Source organism: Chelonia mydas, chromosome 13 (genome assembly GCF_015237465.2).
Source record: "Chelonia mydas isolate rCheMyd1 chromosome 13, rCheMyd1.pri.v2, whole genome shotgun sequence".
NCBI lineage: Eukaryota > Metazoa > Chordata > Testudines > Cheloniidae > Chelonia > Chelonia mydas.
In genome coordinates this window covers 2645627-2663357 of record NC_051253.2, presented here as the reverse complement: position 1 = coordinate 2663357, position 17731 = coordinate 2645627, and the positions used below count along the sequence as shown (strand labels likewise).

At 51.8% G+C, this 17731-nt stretch overlaps 1 protein-coding gene across 5 annotated transcripts in view; it reads right to left on the bottom strand.

Moving 5' to 3' along the window:
- Positions 1–675: 675 nt before the first annotated feature.
- BCL2L1 (BCL2 like 1) overlaps positions 676–17731 on the bottom strand; it is a 35082-nt gene continuing 18026 nt past the window's right edge. For all 5 annotated transcript variants that reach the window (XM_043527323.1, XM_037877300.2, XM_043527322.1 and 2 more), the window contains one exon: positions 676–3594. In XM_043527323.1, the coding sequence (XP_043383258.1) occupies positions 3457–3594 (138 nt within the window). In that variant the 3' untranslated portion in view covers positions 676–3456. The remainder of the gene's footprint in view (positions 3595–17731) is intronic.

The following is a 17731-nucleotide window of genomic DNA, read 5'->3' as shown; positions in this document are numbered from 1 at the left end:
GAGCATTTTAATGGAGTTCTGGGAGCCCAGACAGCTCCATTCCGTCTCCATGCACCCAGCCTGTGCAGCAGCGTTGGGCTCAGGCCTTACCCTTGCAGGCCGCTCCAGGTGAATCTCTGCAAGTGCGGTTCATTCATTTAGCACGTCACAGGACACATCTTCAGAGCTCCCTGCCAGCAATCCTTGTGGCTCTGGAGCAGGGCGAAACCTACGGGGCTTCTGCCTCTGCGCCCAATGGGAATAAGTGACTCACCTGAGGCAACGAAGGGCCAGAGCAGCTATTGGGACACAGGCATCTTTAGCTCCCAGGGCTGGGCTCTGGCAAACCTCCTGGTTCACAGAGGGAGGTAGGGCCACCCGGGCACCGCTAACCACGACATCGGCCTGGCAGGAGGGGCTTGGATAGGCGTTCTCCACTTGGACACACTGCATGGAAAGGGGTTTCCGTGCAGGCAGAGCAGAGAGGACACAGGTGTTTCCACACGACACTGTCTCCACCTGCCATCAGTAGGGCTGGAGCAACTAAGAGCAACCGGCGCCCTGTCTACAGTAGCGTTGCACTGGCGGGTGAATTGAAGACAGGGGAGAGAGGAGGGAGCAGCAGTAGCCGCCTTTGGCAGGTGCGCCTCTCAGCAGGGACAGGGCCCTCTCAGCAAGAATCACAGACTACACAGCTCCAACAACAGAGTTTATTAATAGGATTGAGCCTCCACCTGCAAATCAAAGCATTTCAAATGCCCGCCACAAGCTGTGTGGGAGTGACTTCCGCACACAAAGGATCAGGTGGGCCTAACCCCACACTGCCCGGCCAGCACCACCGTGAGAGGCTGAGTCAGGAGCTGAGAGTGCAAGGTGGGTTCTTAGTGTCTATGGGGACTTGCTCTCTTGCCCTGGTTCTCCTGAGGGGGGGGGAGAGGGAGGGAGGAGAACCACAATTCTTCAGCCCTGGGGCCTGCCCCGTGCAGAGTGCACAGCAGATGCCCTGCAGGGTGATGGGTAAGCACTGTCAACACACATAAATACAGACATACAGTTAACAAAAATAGTATTAGAATATTCACAAATGAATAAAACCTACTCTCGGGTATTTACAGCAGAGCACAGAAAATATGTACAAGGAGCAGACACCTGCTAGGCTGTCGGGCGTGGACGCTGGACTCCCAGGAGGTGGGGGGGTGTTTCAAAAGCCAGCTTCACGTTAATGCTTCAGGGAGATGAAATGCCAGACAGGCACTAGCAGGGCCCAGCTCCTCCTCAGCAGCTTGCAGGAGAGAACAGGAGATGCGGGGCGACAAGCGGCACAGAGTACAGCCCCGCCGCAGACCCATGTGGAGGGAGGGCAGGGCATGTCCCTGTGCTAGGAGCAGGAGATGCCATGCCCTGCGAGGTGGTGAATGCACACTGGAGATGGAATGGCGGCAGGACCAGCATTAGACCAAACGCTGCTGTTACTCAGGCAATCCCGAAAAACACGGCCGAGACTAGAGCCGGGCAGGTATCTGACCGAGTCTGCCGCTGCTGAGTGAGCGGGGAGCACTCCAGGGGAGTACCTGCCACCCTGGAGCTAGCAGGGGGCCATCAGCTGTCTCTGAATACTCTGGGGGGAGCTGCCCTGCTCACTGCTAGAGCGTGGCCAGACTCAGAACTCAGCTAAGTGGAACCATGAGGAAGGCGGGCGAGGCCTTCCTCCATCTCCAGCCCTTTTCTCCCTTGCCAGCTGGGCTGCCCCGGCCGTACTCTGAGCTTCGGCTCTATTCCAATGGCCAGGCTCCTCCATCTCCTCAGAGATCAGGTTCCTACTTCCCCCCGGCCCAGGGAGGAGGATGCTACAGTTCCCTGCTCCTGCTGGTTCCCTGTGAGGCAGCACTTGCCCCCACCGCAGTCTCGCTTTATTCCTCCCAACCTGCCAACCCGCACAGTGATGAGGAAAGACAGACGGACTCTGCGGCTACCCCAGAGGGTGTGCACAGGAAGGGGGCGGGGCAAGCGGTTCCATCACTGCTGGGGCAACCCCACTTAACTCCTGCCAGGCCCTGAGCAGAGCAGTGTTTACTTCTGCCCTTGCTGCAAGCTACTTGGGCAGCAGCCACCGCGAGCTCTCCAGAGAGCGACGCTAGTAGAGGCAGGGAGCAATTAGAAGCCAAACGTAAACACCTTCCATGGCACTGCTGCTGACACAGTGTTTTTCTCTGTCCGTGAGTACCCCACCTGGCATTAGCTAGGGGACTCCAAGCAAGAAGAGCAAACTCAGGCATGCCTGGTCCCCAGAAGTGGGAAACCGAGTGGCTATTTCCTGCGCTTTGCAGCCCCAGGCCCATGCTTGGAGCAGCCACATTTAGCGACTGCCGAATGGAGCAGCTGAGCTGAGGAACGCGGGGTACCTGCTTGGAACGGTGGGGTGGGGTGCTCGGAGCATGTAGGGAAAAGTGGTAGCCTAGGGCAAAAGGGAAGAAGTCAGCACAGTGTAACTCGCTGCAGAAATCTACATTCATAGGGAGAGAACAGCATGAGGATCCCGCTGCACCCATGCCTGGGAACACCGAGCTGGGCCTGACGCCCGTCCCAGCAGAGTGCCCTGAGCGGGGCACAGCCAGCGTAGAGACGGGGCCTTCGGCGCTGGAGCCAGACGCAGCGGGAGAGCAGATTCGGGCACATGCAGCAGTGCATGGCTCTGGGAGGAGTCTCCTGCAGCACAGGGGAAGGATTAGGACCTTCAGGGCTGGGGAGACACCTACTGTAAACTCTACCTCTTTACTAGACGAAATGGTCTGAGGTCTGCTAAGGACAGACCTGGGGCCCTGGCTGCACCTAACCTTTTCCTACCAGCTCCAGGCGCCGCACACAACAGCGAGGCAATCGCAGCACCAGCTGACCTCACGAACAGACCGCCCAGGTGGGGAAGCTGCATTGATGGTTAACAGCTCCGCCTCCCTGCCACGCCCACAGCTGGACATGCAGGGCATTTCTGGAACACCCCTCCAAGCACTGGGGGCTTTTCCTAGATATGTACAAAGCCTGCAATGACGGTGGGGCTGTGTGGAAAGGGCGGTGCTTGCCCCTAGAGCCTTACGCTAAACACCTCCACACACACACACACACACACACACACACTTGTGTCTCCCCACTAGCCACCCAGGGGGAGCATGTTTCCACCCACCCATCCCTGCTGTTTGGTGACCTGGGGCACGGGCTGGGGTCCCCAGCAGCCTATGGGGAGCAGCCTGCAGAATAACTGCCTTGGTCTCAGGGCTTTTAAAACCAACAGTAAGTGAAGATTGGGATAAAAGGGAGATGGCGGCACATGGGCCAGAAGAGATCTGTGGGGCAGGAGTCCCCGCCCTTTGAGCCGGGCTGCGGGCAGGGGCGCTGCCCCTTGGAATGATCACGTTGCTCTGGAGTATAGCGTGATGGGTTTTTGCCATTTGCTGCGGGCCCAGGGGAGGAGTCAGTGTCCGGTTACTTGCGGCTCAGCAGAGAGCCCAGCAGGAGCACTCCTGCCAGAGTCGCCCCGGTCAGAAGCCACCTGTTGAACTGCTCCTGGCCTTTCCTGCTCTTGGCAGCAGCGTCATTCCCATAGAGATCCACAAAGCGCTCCTGTGGAGAGAGAGAGAGAGAGAAAGGTTAGGGAGCTGCAGAAGTGTGGGGGAGTAGAGGGGAGGCAGAGCTCACATTTAAACGCCAGACAATGACCAAACGCAGGCTCCATCTTGTGAGCAGGAGAGATGGGAGACGAGGAGATTCCTGAACTGCTGCTCCCCCGGGCACTCATCTAGGTCGGAGTCACAAGCCCTGTTCTCGAGTCAGGTGACTGCCCGAGGTGGGCCCTGCATGAGTTGGTAACAGTGTGAGGGCCCTGCACTGGAAAAGTCTGGCCTAGTCCGTCTAGTCTGCACTAGAAAAGCTTTGCTGGCCTTGATGTGCCAGCAAACCCTCCTGGTACAGACGCAGCTTATACCAACAAAAGACTGGTTGTGCCAGGAAAGCTTATACCGGTTCCCTGAATGAAACCCACAAGGTCATTCCCAAATGACGCCACACACCTCATTCACAGTGACTGGGCCTCCAGGCGCACACACCACGGCACCATTGCAAGCAGCCTCCTACGCTGAGCAGGGCATGAAATGGACTGGGAGATTCCCCCCAGGGGCGGGGGGGGAGGCTGGGCAATGCTGTGTTTCTTGTTCGCTGCTAGGGTGACCAGATAGCAAGTGTGAAAAATCGGGACAAGGGGTGGGGGGGTAATAGGAGCCCATATAAAAAAAAGCCCCAAGTATTGGGACTGTCCCTATAAAATCAGGACATCTGGTCACCCTATTCGCTGCCTCACCACATGCCAGTGACTGCTCCTTCACCCCCACACCTCTCTCTGCGTTGAGGAGAGCAGGTACTGACACAGATGCCTTTGAGCCTTGCTAGGCAGCAGACAGGAGAACAGCCTCCTGCCCTGCTCTGGAAGAAGCTAGCTGAGCAGCAGCCAAGACACCCAGGAAATTCAGCTCCCTTTTCCTGAAGTTCCCCCACACCTACCCTGGTCACTGCCCTACAAGGCTGCAGAAAAATGCAGAACATGAGGGACTTGTGTGGATTAAAATACCTATTAAGAGTCTCAAGAACTCTGTCAGATTCTGAGAACACTCACCAAGGACAAGACAATTGGATCCAATTTGCAGCACTGGGGAAAGAGAACAATGAGTGTGTTCCTGTTGCAGAAGGGTCTTGCAAAACACAGAGGAAGGGCATGTGTGCATCCACTTCCCAAGACACCGAAAATAACTCCAACGCTGAAAAAGAGAACGGGGAGCCTTGGGCAAAGCAACGAAAGCTACTGAAAGGCGTCGGATGTGGAAGTTTCCTTTGAGAATCACCCTAATGCCTAGACAAATTGGGCTACCCAGGTTTAAAAAGGAAACTATTTCAGAGACACGCTAAACGAACAGAGATCCTGCACCAACAACGTAACAAGGAAGAAAGCGCCCGCTACAAATACATTAGAAGCAAGAGGGAGACCAAGGACAGAGTAGACCCGTTACTCAATGAGGGGGGAAAGACAATAATAGAAAATGTGGAAATGGCAGAGGTGCTTAATGACTTCTTTGTTTTGGTTTTCACCAAGAAGGTTGGTGGTGATTGGACGTCTAAGAGAGTGAATGCCAGTGAAAATGAGGTAGGATCAGAAGAGGCTAAAATAGGAAAAGAACAAGTTAAAAGTTACTTAGACAAGTTAGATGTCTTCAAATCACCAGGGCCTGATGAAACGCATCCTAGAATACTCAAGGACCTGACTGAGGAGATATCTGAGCCATTAGCAAATATCTTTGAAAAGTCATGGAAGACGGGAGACATTCCAGAAGAGTGGAAAAGGGCAAATATGGTGCCCATCTATAAACAGGGAAATAAGGGGAATTACAGACCAATCAGCTTAACTTCAGAACCCGGAATGATAATAGAGCAAATAATTAAGCTATCAATTTGCAAACATCTAGAAGATAATAAGGTGATAAGTAACAGTCAGCCTGGATTTGTCAAGAACAAATCGTGTCAAACCAACCTGATAGGTTTCTTTGACAGGGTAACAAGCCATGTGGATAGGGGGGAAGCGGTAGATGTGGTATATCTTGACTTTAGTAAGGCTTTTGATATGGTCTCACATGACCTTTGTATAAACAAACTAGGGAAATACAACCTAGATGGAGCTACTATAAGGTGGGTGCATAACTGGTTGGAAAACCATTCCCAGAGAGTAGTTATTAGTGGTTCACAGTCATGCTGGAAGGGCATAACGAGTGGGGTCCCGCAGGGATCGGTTCTGGGTCCAGTTCAATATCTTCACTAACGATTTAGATAATGGCATAGAGAGAACACTTATAAAGTTTGCAGATGACACCAAGCTGGGAGAGGTTGCAAGTGCTTTGGAGGATAGGATTAAAATTCAAAATGATCTGGACAAACTGGAGAAATGGTCTGAAGTCAACAGGATGAAATTCAATAAGGACAAATGCAAAGTACTCCACTTAAGAAGGAACAGCCAGTTGCACACATACAAAATGGGAAATGACTGCCTAGGAAGGAGTACTGCAGAAAGGGATCTGGGGGTCATAGTGGATCACAAGCTAAATATGAGTCAACAATGTAACACTGTTGCAAGAAAAGCAAACATCATTCTGGGATGTATGGGCAGGAGTATTGTAAGCAAGACACAAGAAGAAATTCTTCTGCTCTACTCCACGCTGATTAGGCCTCAAGTGGAGTACCGTGTCCAGTTCTGGGTGCCACATTTCAGGAAGGATGTGGACAAATTGGAGAGAATCCAGAGAAGAGCAACAAAAATGATTCAAGGTCTAGAAAATATGACCTATGAGGGAAGATTGAAAAAACTGGGTTTGTTTAGTCTGGAGAAGAGAAGACTGAGAGGGGACATAACAGTTTTCAAGTACATAAAAGGTTGTTACGAGGAGAAGGGTGATAAATTGTTCTCCTTAACCACTGAGGACAGGCCAAGAAATAATGGGCATGAATTACAGCAAGAGAGATTTAGGTTCGCATTAGATGTTAGCAAAAACTTCCTTACTATAAGGATAGTTAAGCACTGGAACACATGACCTAGGGAGGTTGTGGAATCTCCATCCCTGGAGCTTTTAAGAGCAGGTTAGACAAACACCTGTGAGGGATGGTCTAGATAATACCTAGTCCTGCCATGAGTGCAGGGGACTGGACTAGATGACCTCTTGAGGTCCCTTCCAGTCCTATGATTCTATGGGTGCAGACTTTGCCCATTGTCTGCAGAGCCTTTGCTTTCCCATCTTGGCACCAGCAGCTCTCTGGCTGCCGCCACAAGGGACTTGTGCACTTTACATTCACACTTGCCGTTTCTGCCAAAGGCTGGCTGGATTGTTAAACCTGTTTAATCTTTACCATATAAAACATGTGTAATGGTTTAATGTAATGGTTTAATGTTTAATGTAATGGTTTAATGTTCCAGGTGAGAGAGGCCAGAACAGGTTCTGAAAGGGAAGCACTGTGTAACTGCACTGTGAATGCTCTCTCTTCAGTGCACGTGTAACCAATACAGTGCTCAGCAGCTGAGCTGCCATCTTACTGTTGGCTCATTTCTGGTTTGAGCTCCCCTCCCCGGGAAGGGTGGGGCAGAACTCCCAGTGAGAGATCAAGGGCGGAGCCCTAAACAGCCATCGGGTCAGGTCCCCAGACTGCAGCGTGAGCACATGGAGGCTGCCTAATGGCAGAGAGCCCTGGCCCTTCCGAGGGGCAGGATGGGTCAGCTCCCCCAGGCCTCAGTGACTCCTCCACAGATTGTGCCCCACTAGTGGGGCACGAGGCACTTCAGCTTCCTCCACAGAACAAGCACCAATTGCAGCTACTCCACCCAGCTGCCAGGCCTGCAGGCATTTACCCCTTCCACCAGGCGCACCGTGCCTACCGAGATCAGTGAACTACCCATTACACCCTCCCACCAACAATATCTTGGGGACCTGCCAGAGGCTGCCTTTCACCAGGGCCCAGCAGAGCACTGGCACTGTCAGAACCCAAAAGGAATCAGGAGTTTCTCAGCAGCCGAGTGTGTGGGAGAGGAGAAGAGGCGGAAGACTGGCATCTATGTTACCCCAGCAGGCCCTACTTATGTCAGCCTTCAGGCAGGGGCACTGAACGGACACACAAGCCCTGCGCTCCCCACCCTGAACTGTGTGTAAAGAGGACAAAGGGGGAAGCACAGGACCAGTCATGAGAGAAGCGTGTGTCAGGGAGGGGAGAACACCACGAGTGCAGGACAGGAGGCGCACCACGAGCACAGAGCGCGCTGAACTCAGGAAGGTGGGGGGTGGGCAGCAAGGAGACAGCTGAGCTTTGTCTGCTGGGGAGGCTGGACTGGGCAAACCATTCCATGACTGGAGCCCAGTTTCCTACAGTTACTCTAAGAACAAACTCCACATGTCTGTTATTGTCTGCTCTGTGCCCACTCCTCTCCTCCCACCCACAGCTAGTGCCCAGTGGGACACACCCGCCCTTCTGGCAGCAAGCTCCACCACAACCGTGCCCTGCATTCAGCATTATCAAGCTCCAGGAGTATTTCTGGGAAGCTGTGTGTTCTGGGACAACAAGATCCTTGGAGTTTCAGGGCACAGAGCAATCTGAGGCATCTACCAGGAATGCAGCCACTCACGGCTCTGCTCGGTTCATCCCAGCCCTGCACCTCCTGCCAACAGATGACAGGTTCCTGCCCCCCATCTGAATGTTGAAATACACGTAGATTTAAAGCGTGCCAGCACACGAGGCCACTGGAGCCCAACTTCTCCTCCCACGACAGAGAAGGGACAGGACAGAATCAGAGGGATCGTGTGGGGAGCAGCTGGGAAGGTAGTCAGGGGAGAGGGCAAAAGGCCACACTGGCTTAGATTTGGGGAGACCCTCACCCCCTAAGGGACAAACACACTCACCGTAACCACACCCACCCAACTGCATCAGTCCTGCACCACTGATGGCAGGATCCACCCTCTTCCCACAGTCCCCCGCCCTTCCCTTTGCAGGGTCTGAAGCCCTCCCCTTGCTAGGCCACGCAGCCTGAGCACCACCCAAGCCACAACTTCAAAGCACTGTGCGCAGTGATTATGGAGGGCTAAGGGGTTTTGCACTAGCACAAGTCTGCCCAGGGGGCTCGGAGGCTCATTCCCTGAGCTGCATAGACATCCTCACCCATCTTAGAGCCCCCCGAAGACATAGGCTAGCCCTGGGGCTGCATGGAGTTGAGAGCAATGCATAGAGCAGGGGCCCTGGCCCGAAGGGACATTTCCAGTAGTCACTGCAGGAAGGCAGCTTGAAGACATCCATGGCATCTCCTCAGTGAGACGTTCAGTCTGGCTAGAGAGCAGGACCTGACTGCACGCCCAACCACCCAGCAGAGCCTTGCACCAGCAAAGCTTGGTCTGCAATCCGAGAATGACTGAGGTAGGCCACACCCTCCCCTGAGCTGGTTCCCTGGAAGGGTCAGAGAGCCAGAGGGCTGGACAGGACCTCGAGAAGATGCCTTTCCAGGGCCGGGGAGTTTGCTGATAATCTGGGTCCAGAGCACATGGAAACAGCAGCAGCTCTGCTGACCCGCCCAGGACACTAACTCCTTCCCACCTATCGAGACACTCCAAATCTCCAAAATAAGCCCCACAAGCAGAGCACCAACCCCACCCACAGGTACAGGGCTGCAATGCAGCCTGCAAGAGGTTCTTCCCAATACGGCAATACAATGTGGGCCAAATTTGGGCACCCCATGCCAAGTGCAGAATTCCCATTGGAGTCAACAGGAGCAATGGGCATTCACAAGGCTTTTGTTTAGATACCTCAGTATTAAGCCCAAGTCTGACCCTAGGGAGGGATGGGGAGATGAGAAACTCCTGCTGCGGAAGGTATACTGCTGTAGGTGAACGGCACAGCTGTCCGTCAGAGGCCCTGGGACCTGCCAGGGCAGGTGCTCTAATCCAAGAGCCACAGCAATCCTGGCTCTCATGGAGCGAGGGGTCCAAGTTCAGTATGCAGCCAGACTACAGAAGAACTTTACCCCCGGCAGCCCTGAAGTTTATCAAGCATACCTGTCCATCAGATTAAAGCAGGAACCGGCCTGGCAAACATTTCCCAACACAGCATTCCAGAGAGCAGGGCAAATCTGAGGCTAGCTTTGTTCTTCTTCTAGCTCACTGGGTAAGTAAACAGGCCTGCTCCCCTGCTACGCACAAACTGCATTGCACAGAACTCAATACCAAAGAGGGCCAGCAAATGGGAATCGAAACGACAACAAACAACGGTAATGAGAGCTTGCAGCCGAGCATCTCCCCGCCCCGCCCCACAAGCAACTGATGGGCCCCAGACACAGATTTGCTCCCAGAGCACTGCATGAGAAGCTAGCTCTGCGTCCTGGATGAACCTGACCTGGGCTGAGGGCCCTTTTCTTCCCCCACAGGAGCGGGGCTTGTATTATATTCAGATTGCCCTTTTCCCAGCAGGATTTTCTCTTGAATAAATAAGGCTGCAGTAAGTCAGCCAGTCTGGAACAGCACAGATCAGCTTGGAGTGACCCTGTGTCTGTGTCACGCCTTATTGTGCGATGCACAGAAATCAGACAGGCGGCAGCTCACTGCTAAATCCCCTCCCGCTGCCTGAGCCTCTAGAGGGTTCTCCTGACTCCCACAGCTGTGCCAAGGAACTGCGCGGAACACCTGGTAATGTCCCCATTACCAACCACACAAGACAGCAAGAGACAAGCTGTGAGTGTTGCCATGGTCAGCTACGTGGGTTTCAGTTCCTAAGCTACAGCTGTGATTGACAAGTAGCTCAGCCAATTGCTTTTAAATTGGCTCCTCCCCACAAGTCATAGAAAATGCAGCTCACTTCCCCCCATTACTTAGAAGACGTGAAACATCCTCAAACCGTGTGGCTCCATCACAGCTCCTTGCAGAGTGTCCAGCCTTCCCAACCTTGCTGTGTGCACATGCTAAGGTTTTCACAGATGGCCAAATTCCAGCCTGGAGTAAGCAGGGATATGGGGATTTTCAGAGGCCCTGTGGCTTTGCACCTGCTTGCCTCCGGACTGAATTTGGCCTGAAGCCTCTCTCATTTGTCACAGACCCACCCTTTTGTGGGCTGCCACACGAGGCTGCTGCAGAGATTGATAAATGTGCAATTTCAAAAGCAAGTTTTTCAATGGCCTGTTTGGAACAGATGGGGGTCATGTAAAATCCCAAGCGACATCAATTCTTGCTGTGGCCTGGAGCAAATCGCTTACCCTCTCTGCCTCAATTTCCCCCTGTAAAATGGGGATCAGGCGCGTTAATGAGGACAAATTCATTCCCGTTTATATTGTGCTTCAGAGCACCTAATAAGTAGTTCACGCTACGGCCAGCTGGAAAGGGCCCAGATCCAGGTGTCAGAGGGTCTCTGTGGCTGCAGCTTCAGATACCCACTACTGCTGTTTCTCTGCTGGATCAGGTTGGTGACCTCTTTTCCCAAGTCAAACTCTTCACAACCCCCTTACATTCACTATAAAAGTCAGAGTAAAAACATGTAACAGTGATAAAAATAAGCCCCTATGGTGTATGTTGAGAGGCTCACAGAGAATAGTTGACCTTGAGGGCTCAGAGTGTGCGGGGAGGAACAAGATTTTTTTTTTTTAAAACCTGAGATTGTTATAAAGTTTTCAACATCTTGCGACTGGAGTCTCCTGTTCGCCTTTCTTGTCCCCCTGGGGGCCATGACCTACTGATTGCAAAACACTGCTCTAATGAAATGAAATATTAGTGGACCTTAGGCACAAAGCATTCCCTGGCCAGCACGGACTCCTGCTAACTTATACCACATGTCCCACCGTGCCAGTCTTATTTTTTACTGTTCTATTGGGAAGGATGAACCAGATGTGTGTGACTATAATTCCCATCCATTTAGAGGAACACAGAAGGCCGATAGACCTGAAGTGAAACCTATCAGCTTCTTTGGGCCCTGCAGTCCTGTTATATTGTATCCCCTGCACCATTGCTGTGAGGAGCAGACAGGCCACTGATATAAGAATCCTGCCCAGAGAGAAAGAGATCAGGATTCTTGTATATTTCCAATGTCCTACCTATTCACAGGTGGGAGCGGGAAGGTCAGCATGCTGTGTTTGTGATAATAGAGAAACCGAGCCCTGAATGTGTTGGCAGTTGTGCCCAGCTAACACATGGGGATGATGTGCAATAGTGCTGGAAAGTGGATAGATTTTCCCCTCCAGGACTGGCGTTTAAACGGTTGGGCATGTCAGCCTTAACAATGTCCCTTTCCACATACAGAAGGGAAAGAGAAAGCATGCAGCCTCCAAGCATCTGTCTCATGCAGAGAGCTCGAGATGGATGACAGGGAGCAGGCTCCAGATCCCAGGAATGGATATTTTAATGTATAAAGTGCACTGTGAACAAAGTCTCTTTCTATTGATAGATATTGAAAGGCAGCAGGAGTGGGACAGAACACTGCACGCTTCTGTGTACTTCGTGTTGGCTTGGGGGTTCACACGACACAGGCATCAGTGGGGGTACGCAAATACCATCACATAAGAAAGGTTTAGAAAAGGGAGATGCATCCCAGGAGCAGACAATCAAAATTTTGGCCTTGCTCCATGTGAGTGACAGTTCAGCTCCCTTCTGTACCACGGACACCCAGTTTCTTCCTATTGGGGTCATTTGCTATGACACACTCCCACTGATGTGTCCAGAGCACGTTGGGCTACAGGGTCAGAGGATTCAGAGTAACAGCCGTGTTAGTCTGTATTCGCAAAAAGAAAAGGAGTACTTGTGGCACCTTAGAGACTAACCAATTTATCTGAGCATGAGCTTTCGTGAGCTACAGCTCACTTCATCGGATGTGAAGATGAGTCAGAGGAAGCACTTTGCTCCCCAGGAATGGCTAGTTAATGATTCCCCAGCAAGATGCTGGGAAGGAATGCATAAGCTCCTCCCACCGCAAACAGCCATTCTGTGTGGATATGCGTGACCTTGCCACTCCCCAACCTCCATTCTGAGTGCATATATTGCCTCTCCCCCCTCCCCACCAAAGTGTCCCTGGTAACACAGTGTTTATTCAGAAGGGTCCATGCAGTCATTCTCTAGACTCACAGCCCAACAGTTCCCTGATCTGCCAGTTCTCCACTGGGGCTGCCTCACAAGATGACAGGGGGAAGTAAGAGACAAAGGCACTGTCTGGCCCTGGTCAGGTGCACTAGAGCCCTTTCCCTCCCTCCCTCCCTCCCGCTGCAACCCCGGATGCTGCAGTCTCTGTATCCTCTCAGGAAAGTGCCAGACCTTTGTTTTTAGGGTGACCAATATTGCTATGTTTGGGGGGCGGGGGAAATCAAGACCGTGGAGATCCTTTTATTGAGCCCAATGCTAAATAAGGAAAAAAATCCTTGTTCCCCCTACACTGTCCCCAAGCACTCTCTTGCCCTGCTCTAATAAGGCTTCCAGGAAGGGGGGTGCGTTGTCATCAGGCAGAGGATAGCATGCCTAGGTAACTGACAAGCTGCCATATTTGCATAGATTTGCAGCACTAAGGGATTTAGACACAATCACAGCACCAAAAACTGGCACAAAGAAACCAAGAAATAAGTCTTTCCACTTGGTAATAAAACCAACGGCCCCTCCCCCACAAGACACTGTGCAGCAGACACCCTAGCAAACAGAACTGCTACAGGGAGCTAGGGAGAGGTCACCCAGCATAACGAAGGGCCTTCGCTAGGGCCTGAGAGATGAAGCAGGCTGGCTTGGCAGAGTGCCGATAGGGCAAGCAGGCTGGCCTGGCATTTTGTTTCTAGTTTTGACAGTATCTGCCTCTGAGCTTGTGGAAATCCTTAGAATTCTTCTTGGAACTAGACTTGTTTTGAAACGCTTATTTCTAAGAAAAGAAAGTGTTTGCTGAGCAAGAGATAAATGGCATCTGGTGAATACATGGAGCTATCAGGCACTCCAGGCAGGGAGGGACAACAGTGGAGGAGCATGGAGCACCCCTCCTCTTCCTCCAGAACTGGACAACATGCAGCTGGCAGGGCACTGAGGGCCGCACAGCAGAGTGGCCCCCGTCCCTTTCCATGTTGATGTGCCTGGAGAAGCCAGAGAATTCTATGGAAGTCACTAATGCTCTCCATTCCAGCCACGCTGCATGGGGCTCTACCCCCATCCCACGCTCGGTTCCCAGACTCAGCAAGCCCAGACCGGGGGCAGGCAGGCAGAAGGGACAAGGCTGCTTTAGCTCAGGATTTGATGGACACACTGGAGACTAGCAAAGTGCAGGTTACCTTCCAGTTCATGCACTGACCCAGGGCCTCGCTTCCCTTATACCTGAGGTCTAGCCCCCACAAGTGTCAGTTTCAACCTCTTCAGTCCCCTGTTCTGGATCTCAGACTAGTCCAGACACGTCCAGATATTTCTAGCCTCCCCCAGTCACCTTTATCTGAGAGGAAATGTTTAGAATTCCTGAGTTGCTCAAACGATGACTCTCCGATAGCAACAGCACTTACAAAGAGGCTCACAGTCAGTCAGTACTGGCTTACCCCAGCCTCCCAAGGGTAGATTGTTTTACAATCTCTCTGCATTTCACACATCCCCTTCTTCCCCCCCACCCAAGAGGCAACAGATACACTAACAAGGATGGGGCAGTAGGTGACAGTGAAATATAATAGAAGCAATTATGCCAATAGGTAGTGAGGTATCACCTCACCTCCATGTCATCCAGGAACCATTCACTGGTTCAGCAGTGCAGTTCAGCATCTCTCTGTATTTGTTTTTGCCACCTTCACCCTCCCTGCTGGTCAGAAGACATTGTACATACACAGAATCAGATTCACAGCCCGTACTCCACTCCATCAGCTCCATTCACCACCTGACCCGGCACAAAAGTAGAAGGGATCCTCATTCCCCTCCACAGCGCTGAAAGCATGATACCCATCTTACACCTACACTGAGCTTGGCCTCCTGAAGGTCCCACAACACTTTGCATATCTATTTAAATGTGTAAAGCAGGCAGTTACCGATCACTTCACCCACCATAAAATGCAGCCACCTCTGGGGTGAGATGCAGCAGCTGTTTAAACAGTGCCAACAATGTCAACTGGGTGTGAAGGAGGTATCTCAGTAGATAACCATATTCTATCAGATTTGAAATTTGGCCAGGACACTGGCATTCACATCCCTATCTGGAGACTAGTGGGAACTAGTGCTTGAAATGTATCAGTAGTACCAACCCTGTGAGCTGGGTTAGTTTCATTCTCTTGTGTCTAGGTAACTATCTGAAACGCTAACACTAGACAGGTGGGAAGGAAATTAGTTGCACTCTCTATAGTGAAATTGGGGACAGGGCCAAGTGAAGCAGACCAAGTTCCTTTTTCAAGGTACAAGCAGGATTCAGCGAGTAGCAGTGATCCATGAGGACAGGTGAGGGAAGCAGATGTAGGGGATAATCCCTGTCTGGTCTCTTTGGGCAGCAACAGATTGTCTGAGCCATGGCTGGGATACAGAGGAGAGCAGGGCAGTTAATAGGGGAAAAAAGGGGTTTGGGTACCAAGAAAGACTCCTTGATGTGGCATGGCTGAAGTGTGCCAGCATGCGAATGGGTCACTTGGCTCTGTACAGCAGAGGAATCCCTCCGGTCGCAGAGGAAGTGTGAGCAGATGACAGGGAGGGACTCCTCTGCTGTATCTTTGCAGAGCTAGTCTGGGCAGGGTTCAGAAAAAAACTCAATGGCCTTTCATACAGAACATTCCATGTGGAGGAAACAGGCAACAGACCAGCCCAAGGGCCACACCTTCCACCTAGCAATGCCATTGCCACACCTGCTTATTTACAGCCCATGCCTGTAAGGCAGGGACTGTTCCAACCCAGTGACTAAACACACAGCGGGGTGACCACCATGCACACAGCTCTCTCTGCCACCCCAACAAGATCTGCTTGGGAAAGAGGGTCATAAAAGAGCAGTGTACCATTAGAGAAAAACAGCCCAAACAGTTCAGCAAATACACGAGACTTCTCTTTCAAGAGTCTCAAAGCACTGTCTAAATATTAGTTAGCTCTCAAAACCGTCCTATGATGCGGATCACTATTATCCCAAATAGGGAAACTGCACACAAAGCAGTTTAAGTGACCAGCCCAGAGTCACATGACAGTCTGTGGCAGAGCTGGGAACAGAATCCAGGGCTCTTGACGCCCAACTGCTGGTGTTTAGCCACAGGACACTGTTCCCCTCAAATGACAGGTTTCAGAGTAACAGCCATGTTAGTCTGTATTCGCAAAAAGAAAAGGAGGACTTGTGGCACCTTAGAGACTAACCAATTTATTTGAGCATGAGCTTTCGTGAGCTACAGCTCACGACAGAAGGCATCCGATGAAGTGAGCTGTAGCTCACGAAAGCTCATGCTCAAATAAATTGGTTAGTCTCTAAGGTGCCACAAGTCCTCCTTTTCTTTTTTCCCCTCAAATGAGGCGCTCGATGTTTCTGGTATACCCGTAACTGTAACTATAACAGCAGCTGTGTTACAGCTACAATACCTATGATGCACCCCAGCCACCGGGCAGAAGCTGCCATTAGAATTTGGATTAATGTGCATTTGGGAATGGTTTCATACAGAGACGAGCTAGACAAGGTGTGGAATAGGAAACACCCTGGTGCAGCAAAGCCCAGGAACAGCAGCTGCCCTTTACCCAACTCACCACGTGGGATTGGCATGTACAAACCTGCAGATGAAGCTCAATGGAGAAAAGCACTATCAGAAAAACTGAAAACAGGAGTATTCCCAAAGGCTGCTGCTAGAATCCTGTAAACACAGCTTAGCGGGTCCCCACGTGACTACTAGAGCCCAAGAGAGATCCCCGAGGTCCCCTGCTCTGTCTCTCTCCACCCTGGAACCGGACAACAGGCTGCAAACCTCACAAGCCCCCGGCATCTTTGTATAGCTGCTCAGACACCCCTCAAAGCCTGGACCTGAGTGTCAGGCAGCAGCAATGTCCAAGCGGTTGTAACTGCCAGTGGCACACAGCACCACCCTTGCAATCAAAATATTTCAGAAAATATGCCACCTTCCCCCGTCAGGAGAATCTGACATCAGAGAACAGGCCTCAACCCCTCTCCGGAGCTGCTCCACACACGAGGCTTTGCTGTTCCGCCCCTAGTGTTCTTTCAAGTGCTTTGTCAGTAACTCACTGCCAGCTTCCATGGCGAGTGGGGGGAGACACAAGCAGACTCTGCAGGTGCAAATGTTTCAGGGACTCCGTTTTAACTGTTATGCAAATGACTGACCTACATGGAAGCAGCTGGTTAATTTCAATTACAATAGCAGGGAATTCTGGGTGATGTGAACCCTGAGTCCTCAGCAATCGCTGTCAAACTCCACGATGTTGTGACCCAGAGCTGAGTAGAGATAAAACCTACCCCCCCCCCCCCACCACCACACACACACCAGGACACCAGCTAGCATTAGGTAAGGCACACAGGCTGTCCCAGTTTGCGTAAGGGCTCCACCCAGACTGGGTACTGGAGTGGGAAGTACAATAAACCTCCAGAGTTCAGTGCACACTATGGCCAAAGCCAGTACTTTCCTAAACAGAGACAGCCACTAGCACATTCCATTCCTAACCCTGCTGCCAGGGACGCTTGTCAAACTGGTTTCATCACCAGCTTCACAGAACCTACAATGTGCTTGCACCACTCGAGATGACAAGTGCTCACCAGCAATTTCAGCATTTCCCAAATGTGTCAGAGGGGTTATCCAGAGAGCTGCAGCCCCTCTCTTCATCCCAGGAGTCAGCCTGGCCTGCTCTGGGCATGGCAGAAGAGACTGGAGAGGACAGAAGTGTTCTCTCTATTGCGAGGCAATCAGCCATCAGATGAAACATTAATGCATAGCAAAACAAGAGCTGGCATGAATGACTAATCCACTTGCATCCAACTTTCATCAGTGAAAGTTATTCCCTCAGAATCATCGGGGCTGAGCCATAGACCAGAACCAGTACCAGGAACACACAGGAGAGGGAGAGCTGGGAACCATGAAGCCATAATACAAAAGCACAGTGAGGAACATGTAGGTCGAGCTGGATCCACGCAGGAGATTAGCACCTGCTGGGAATGGGATTGCATTTCCATGGACTAACCCATTTAATGCCTTTTGGAAAAACAGTCTCTATGCGGCTTCTCCCCACTGGACAGATGGTGTCTGAGCCCCAAC